This window comes from Poecilia formosa, unplaced genomic scaffold, assembly GCF_000485575.1.
Source record: "Poecilia formosa unplaced genomic scaffold, Poecilia_formosa-5.1.2 Scaffold116, whole genome shotgun sequence".
In the NCBI taxonomy this organism is placed as follows: Eukaryota; Metazoa; Chordata; class Actinopteri; order Cyprinodontiformes; family Poeciliidae; genus Poecilia; species Poecilia formosa.
In genome coordinates this window covers 544447-552304 of record NW_006800055.1, presented here as the reverse complement: position 1 = coordinate 552304, position 7858 = coordinate 544447, and the positions used below count along the sequence as shown (strand labels likewise).

The 7858-nt window shown below is 42.9% G+C and overlaps 1 protein-coding gene across 1 annotated transcript; it reads right to left on the bottom strand.

Moving 5' to 3' along the window:
* Positions 1-2266: 2266 nt before the first annotated feature.
* Positions 2267-7655, bottom strand: arrdc2 (arrestin domain containing 2). Its single transcript, XM_007560519.2, has 7 exons — positions 7070-7655; positions 6103-6320; positions 5279-5381; positions 4940-5196; positions 4132-4294; positions 3886-4046; positions 2267-3351 (listed from the first exon to the last, which is right to left on the bottom strand). The coding sequence occupies exons 1-7, from the start codon at positions 7341-7343 to the stop codon at positions 3298-3300; spliced, it is 1230 nt and encodes a 409-aa protein (XP_007560581.1). The 5' UTR covers positions 7344-7655; the 3' UTR covers positions 2267-3297.
* Positions 7656-7858: the final 203 nt, after the last annotated feature.

Below are 7858 nucleotides of genomic sequence, written 5' to 3'. Positions count from 1 at the left end.
TTGGTCCCGTGTTTGCGACACGGAAAGGTTCGGTCGGTTTGTTTGGTTCTGTTGCACAACGTCGTGATCGTCTGTTTGACCCGAAGGCCTGAAATCCAAACTCCTGCTCCTGTTCCTGTAAACGAACCATTTTCCATAAACTCTGAGTCACCCATGAAACCGTGCGAGGAGTGCCGTAAAAACCCTGAGGGCTGCTGGGAGTCAGAGCCACAAACGTCAGAACCAGATCAGAATTTACGTCCCGGTCCGATCTCAGACTTTGTTTCTACCAGCTGAAGCTTCAGAGAGGAAATTATAAACTCACCATCGGTTCCTGCTTTAAAAAAATCTCATTTTATGTCGTACAAAAACTGAAACATGTAAATGTTAATTATTTCTAACAGCGTAAAACTACAAAACAGATCTGAAGATATTTAATTTTGTTTTCATGAATTTAATCCAGAAACTGAAACTTGTAAATTAAATAAATTCAGTAAACACTAACTCTTACATTTCAGGTTTGTTTTTATTCTCTTAGATTGAGGATTATGGTGCTCTCTCTGCAAAAACACAAAATCTTAGCAAGTATTTCTGTCTAGTTTCTACTGTAAATATCTTAATTCGCTTAAATAAGATGAAACTAACTTACAAGTAACTTTTCAGCAAAATATTGGAGCTTGTTTTAAGAAAATTATTCAAAATAGATACTAATACAAGTGAAATAATCTGGCTGTGAAACTTAACTTGCGATGCCTTGGGCCGGCATTCAGATGGAGCCGCTAGTTATTATACCAAAGTTTTTTCGTCCACTTAACTTTCCTTTATTATGCCTGGATACAACACCACGATTAGAAATCATTACCTTTTTGTTACATTCTTCCTCAAGTATTAAAATCCATTTTTATTATTATATTTAACTTTTAATTAATGCATTTTGAGAGAAATTAAAGTTTTGATTTTCATAATAATCAAAATTATTGGAATCTATAAATTTCCATGTATCAAAGTGTTGAAGCTTGATGTTTTATCCAGGCTGTCATCCTTCTTCGCCTCTGTTTGTGAAACATTTTCTCATTGTGTTTTGGACTCAGTGTGGGAGTTTTTCATGCTGTAATTCACTCGGTAGTTTATTCATTCCTGCATTCTTACACGAGCCAAAACACGGCTGGATTCCTGCTGAATTTATCCATGTGACCAAACTAAGAACTGAACAAGAAGATCCTGGAAAAAACCCAAACAGCTGCTTTATAAAGAAACAATACACATTTAAACTGTCACCACGTTAGTTTTGGTCTGTAATTATCGTTATTTTAATCAAGAGCGCAGCTTGTTCTTCCAGTAAACTGCAGAGTCGACCATGGCGTATCCGTCTGCATTTCTACAAATATATTAGTGGAAAGTTGAGTGGAAGGAAAAAGTGTGGTAGAAATTTTTTCTTTTGCTCTTTCTTCATGTGTCAAACTCAAGCAGGTTGGCCCAAATGAAAATGAGTTTGACACCCCTGCATTACACTTCTAGTTTTAGTCAGTGGTGATGATGTGTAACCTCGGCAACAAGGTTTTGTTTTTTTTTTTGCTTGATTTTTTACAACCAGAAAAAGCTGATCAGAATCTCAAAGCTTAAATAACACGTGACCTACGACCCCGAAACCCCACAGGAGTTAAAATGGAGGCTTGATGGATGTAGAGGAGAAAAGAGCAGAGAAAACAGGATGAGGTCAAAACCTTTTCTTCTGTCAGTTATAAAGGACAGAAATCATATTCCAGACTTTAACGTCTGCCTGCGATCCAAAGAGGAGCGGCAAAAGCAACGCAGTGGATTAGCAGCAGCTGATGTTATCCAGTCTACGATGCTGTGAAATGTAATCTCTGCTGGCCAGATTTCAAGTTGTTACATAACGGTCTTTATGCAAGTGTCTTCAGTCAGAGCCTTTTTAAAATTCACTGCAAGACTGACTGCTACTGCGCAGTAACTGAAAATACAAGAATAATGTGAATTACAACTTTTAATTTTCCTTTTTTAAATCGAATCTTTGTGATTGAATTGAAGCAACTTCAAATCTGAATCTGACAGGGGTATGAATAATTTTGAACTTTACTCAAGAATTAGAAAGTTCAGTTTGTGGTTTACAAAAGCCACTAGTTCTGACTTAGTGCTGCATTTTAACATATCTATGGAAAGTTCAGTGGAAGGAAAAAGTATAATTTTCCAAATTGAACTGAATTACCAACTTTTCAATTATGTAAAGAAACTAAAACTGTATTTAAAGAAGCACTGAAGGCAGATATTATTTAAATGTTTTATTAGGAAAAACAAATAGAAAAAGTTGACAAAACATTTTGTATAAAAATACATTTTTCCTTTAGTGTGCCCCAACTTTGCACATTTGACCCTGAACTCATACAAACTGACTTTTTTGGAAGTTGAGGAAGATTAAAAAATCCTCAAAGTCAGTCAGGTTAGTGGAATGCTTCAGTGGCGTCTGCAGCTTTCACCGGCCGACCTCTCAGCACCGAATGGCTCGGTCCGCATGACTCCGAGGCCGCCGCCGCTGCTTATCGCAAAAAAAACAAAACAATGCAACATCCTTCCTGTTGCCATTCTGCTTAAACCAAAACACTCCAGTGTTTTCCACACAAAAACTGCTCTCTGATTTCAACCATTTAGTTTTTTCTCTCAGGTTTCTCCAGCTCTGAGAGGAGAACGCCTCTAAAACGCTCATGCAGATCATTCAGGCGCACGTTTCCTTTCTGCACGTCTTCAGCGGCATGCATTCAAGAACAAACGCATCTCATCCTCTGCTCCACCTTCACACCTGTAGGTACATCACGTAACAGACGCAGCTGTCCAGTAACAACGCGCAGCAATGCGGGTTGGCGTCTGCCTGCTGCCAGGAAACGGCAAAGTTACAAACTGAGTCGACAGTTGGCTCAGAAAAAGACTGCCTGATAAATACCAAGTGATCCTGAAACGCCCAACAAGTCCCAAACTCCTCACGTCTCACGAAAAGAGGGGAATCGTCGACTGGGAGGCGCTTCGTCTCCGAGAGACGGAAAAATTGCAGGAACAGTTTTGGAAAAACAAATCACTTGTGAAGGACAGGAACTGGTGCAGAGAAGCCGTTTCCCCGTGTCGGCAGAACCGTTTGTGTCTGCCAGCTTTTCAGTTCCTGTGAGCTCCTCCTCCTCCGGGTGGCGCTGCAGTCCGGCTCTGCGGTCCAGGCGCTCGTTCAGCAATGAGGATTAGATCCAGAAGAAGACAAATCTCTCGATTCGTTTTGCTAGTAACGCAGCTCGTCGCTCAGGCGGGGCTCGTGGTTCAACACGTCATGCAGCGCGGTCGCATGTGGGGGGGTTGAGGGTTCGGGTCGATCTGGACACCAGAAGAAGAACAGAGCAGCGTTAGATAAGCAAGATTCAGCCACACACAGTTTGAATTCAGATTTTCTCAAAAGAAAGAGAAAGATGGAGTGTCTTCAGTCAGAGGCTTCTTTAAAGTCGATTGATGACTGACTTCTACTGGAATTCCTTCCAGCCCAAATCGACTGTTTGCCAAACATCTTCTATTAATTTCTCTTTTGGATCTATAAAGTCTTTTTAAATTTAATCTTTTTAACTTAATGAAAGTAACTTCTGTGCAGTTTGTGCTTCACCCAAGTTAATTTTAACATTGTTGTTTACATGTTGAAGCATGTTTAATTCAATTTCCCTTTTGGATCTATAAACAACTTATGGGAAGTTTAGTGGAAGGAAAAAGGAACGTTCTCCTGACAGAACTGAATTATTGACAAACTACAGTTATATTTTGATTTTATTTAAACAGCTATCCAGCTAGCTCCCTAGATACATTATTAATGTTTTTTCTTCGTTTTATGTAATAAACCGTTTTCTCTCTGGAGTCGCTCACCTCGCTGTAGACCGGCGGAGGTCGGAAGCGAAACTCCTGAAGGAAAGCCATGAGCGGCCGCTCCATGATGCCGCTCAGGTCTTCAGCCGGCGGCGGGGCGACGCCGTCGTTCCGCTGCTCCGCCTCCTCCTCCGTCACCACAGAGCTGTACTCTGGAGGAGCTGCGGGGGAAACAGACTCGGTTATCCGACCGACCCGACTCAAGCTGGCAGAGCTTCCGGTTCGGGTCGCTGAAGGGAAACTCACGCTCAGGCTGCTCCGGGATGGCCATGCGCAGCCACTCCAGGTTGACGCTGTAGTGGCTGCTGATGCTGGACGTGCGGCTGCCGAAGGGATGCAGCGGGATGGTGCCGATGACGAGCGGCAGCTCCAAGCACAGCTTGGAAGTTCCCGGAACGTCGACGCAAACCTTGGAGAAGGAAAACAAAGAGTTAGCACTTAAATGGAGACGTATGTGTGTGAATAAACCCGTCACAATACGCAATTAATCAACTAATCGCATCATAAATGAAAATAAGTTTGATGATTTTCATTCCGGTGGTTAATATTTATAGCTTAGAGTTAATAATCCTTTTTATTTATGGTTTTTGGTTGCTGTATTTTATTTTTGATATTTAAGCTCATTAGTCTTTGAGATGGTAAACTTGCATAGGTGAGAATTTATCGTATCGTTTATTGAATATTGTGCAAAATGTATCATGATTTATCACCTTTTTGAAATTGTTTTTAATGTCTAATATTGCCTGTTGGCTAACTATTGATTACATTACTTTCTCAGGTAATATAATTGTAATGGCAAAGATATTATCAAACTCAACAAACTTCAAATTATAACCAACATTTTAAACTGTTGATTAGTTCAAAATAAATAAAAACAACAAATAAAATGAATTATGACTTCTCTGTAAACAAATCAGATTTTTGTCATCCAGTTTTTGGCAGAAAAAGAGAGAAAAGCGGAAATCATTGGTCTTGTTTTAATTAATCATGCGATTTATTGATTTATTTCGACAGGCCTGCTTGTTGTGACGGACGAAGATCAGCCTGGACTCACCTTCAGCATGTACTCCACCTTGATGATGCGGCACTGCTGGATGGACGGCCCCACCGGCGGGATCTTGATGGCCCGACCGTGCCAGGTCTCCCGGGTTCTGGAGCTCACCATGTCGCCACACAGCGTCGCCACCACCGAGCGCTTCTGCTTCATTGTGCCGCGTGCGATGAACGTCTGCGTCTGGATGATGAAGGCTTTGGGCACGATGGACCTGGACGTGGCGTTGTCGAACTCGGCAAACACAGGTATGACCTCACCTGCGGCGGGGGGGCGGGGCTTGTTAGAACCTGCAGCCGCCGTCGGGTTGCTAGGCGTCACATTTATGGAGGGTCTTCTTACCTGGAGTGTAACCTTTGCGGTCGATCTTTGCGGTTACGGACACCTGTCCAAAGTTACGGTACCACGTCCGCGCCAGCTTGTCCTTCGTCCCCGCCTGAGGAGCCTGAAGACAAACAAAAACCAGTAAGAAAGAGTTTGAAAATCCATGAGGATCAGAATTAAAAACAGAGATGCACCAAAATCAATATCGGTCCAATATTGACAAAAAAAATTTGGATCGGGTATCGTGTCAATGTGTTCGATCCATAATAGCCGATCTATTCAGTCTAATTCTATACTTTACAATCCTAACATCACTTTCTGAACCATTTGAAAGAAGGTTTGTTGCCTTTTGCTTTGGTCAGATTATTTTACATTGGATGTTATTCTACATGCTGCACAGATTGAACAAATTAAAGTTGAGTTGTTTTTACACAAGCTTGTGGAGCTACTGGTGTTTTAAAGTGTGATGTACTGGTGCAGAGTTCTTACATTAATGTATAATTTAGTACATTTACTGGATTTAGCCCAGAAAAACTTACTAAGCCTGGCTATAGGGGGCGCTAGGCCAGTCATCAGGTGTGTTTGTGGGTTAAAAAATGATTAAAGTTGACAGGAAATCTGAAAATATCACTGGTGAATTATGTGGTATTGGAAAACATCATTAACAATACCTAAACTCCAACTGTAAAGTCTTAAAAAAATGCAAAAATAAAAAATCAATGTTTAGCCTGGAGGGGTTGTGTAAAGCCTGGTGGCCCGCCAGGCTGATAATACAACCCTGTATTGAATCAGCTGATGCTAAACGTCAGATATGGTATTGAACGTGCGTCCCAGCTTCTCACCAGCAGGCTTGGCGTGTTGATGTCGATGGGCTCGATGACTGTGAACTCCTTCTTGATCTTCCTGACGGGACACCACGGCCTGTGCAGCTTCACTTTGACCCAGTAGCGGATGCTGCCATGCTTCCCCTCGAAGGAGGTGACGAGCGTCTCCTCCGGCAGCTGGAAGCTGAACGGGAATTCGTGTCTGCCGGCAGGAAGGACCGTCAGCTCGCCGTTATCTGAGGAGACGCAGAAAAACACGTTCAGACTTCTCTTCTTTTACACAGGAGAGAATAAAGCCGTTACTATTTTAATAAAAGAGTCTACAAATAAAGTTGGCTTGGCTAAAGCAGTAAATTCAGTTTGGTGAGGCTCTCTGCTTTTCTTTCAAATCACATGGTTTCTGTTTTTGCTCTGAGGGGGCGGTTCTGCCTCAAGCTACGTGATGAAGCCCATTTCAACCACTGTAGTCTTGCAGAACAGGTACAAGAACGCGTGTGTTTAGATTCAGTAGACCAGATGTTTTTCCCTCCACCCCCATTTCTTTCATCATCACTTTTTGCAACTTTCAAAAGTCAAACGGATTAAAAATAAGCCCAATAAATTAAGATTAAGATGACAAAGTGTAAGCAGGTTTCTGCAGGACAAAGTTCAGCTGCAGTGCCAACTTCCTGGTGTGCCCTTTAAACCTAAACAGCTTTGTGCTGAATGAAAGAAAACCTGAGGGTCCCCCGTTCTGCAGCAGAAAACAAGACAGGCTGCTCCAGCAGATGTTTTCACAATGAGGAGGCAGCTGCGCTCTCTCTCACTAAACCAGAATGCAGCAAGAGTTCCTCAACTTTATGCAAAAATAAAAAATAAAAAAGGAAACGCAACATCGATCTGATTTATAAAGACATAAACTGTTTTTTGAGTTTGTTTCTGACCCAGTTTGCAGAACAACAAGCGGCGCGGTGCTCCCAAACGCATCCCTCAGCAGCGGACTGACCTGCCTGCAGCAGCACCTCTCTCCGGTTCAGGTACTCCACCTCGTCGCTGTAGTTCTGGGTGTACGCCGTGCTGGAGCCGGCGGACCGGGACTCGGTCCAGTGCACCTTGGCGAACCCCTCCGCGTGCAGCTTCAGGGACTCCACTTTGGTCTCGCCGAACAGCTCCAGCACGACCCGTCCGGACACCACGTCCCCGCTGCTGAACACCGGGGCGCAGTCCAGCTCCGGCGAGTCAAACACCACCAGGAACTTTTTCAACTTGTTGAAAATCATTTCCGCAAGTTCGGAGGTTCTTCTGGGAGTCGGTTCGGTAAGCCTCTATGTGTTGCGCAGAAAGTTTAAACTTGCTGTTGCGCTTCCCCGTTGTCTGGTTGCAAACTCAAAGTGTGGAGCGACAGCAGTCCTTTTTGGTGGCTGAGCGAGGGGGCGTGGCCTCATAATTTATTATGTAAGGCCTCAGGAGAGCGAAGGCTGCGTTCACGGACCCCGCCGTGGCACAGACATTACAGAACTGAAGTTGCAAAACACATTCCCTAACTCAGTGAATCCCACGCTTTTTATAGCTAATGCCGCCTCAGTAAACATTTAACCCCCCACCCCCCGAGTCCCACGGTAATAACTCTAAATGATGTTATAATCAGAGTTAGCCTGGCTAACTCTGATTAATTAATAGTTAAATAATAGCTGGATATTTCAAACGCAGTTTAAAAAACCCAAAAAACAGTGTTTCCATTTGGAGCTCCAAATGGAAAAGTATATTTATTTTAAATCCCATTCAAAAGTGAAGA

Coding starts and splice junctions, on each gene's coding strand:
- arrdc2 (XM_007560519.2), bottom strand. CDS start 7,343: ATGATTTTCAACAAGTTGAAAAAGTTCCTGGTGGTGTTTGACTCGCCG. Junction 4,295..4,939: donor AGGTGGAGTACATGCTGAAG/GTGAGTCCAGGC, acceptor TCCTTCTCCAAG/GTTTGCGTCGACGTTCCGGG. Junction 4,047..4,131: donor CATCCCGGAGCAGCCTGAGC/GTGAGTTTCCCT, acceptor TTTCCCCCGCAG/CTCCTCCAGAGTACAGCTCT.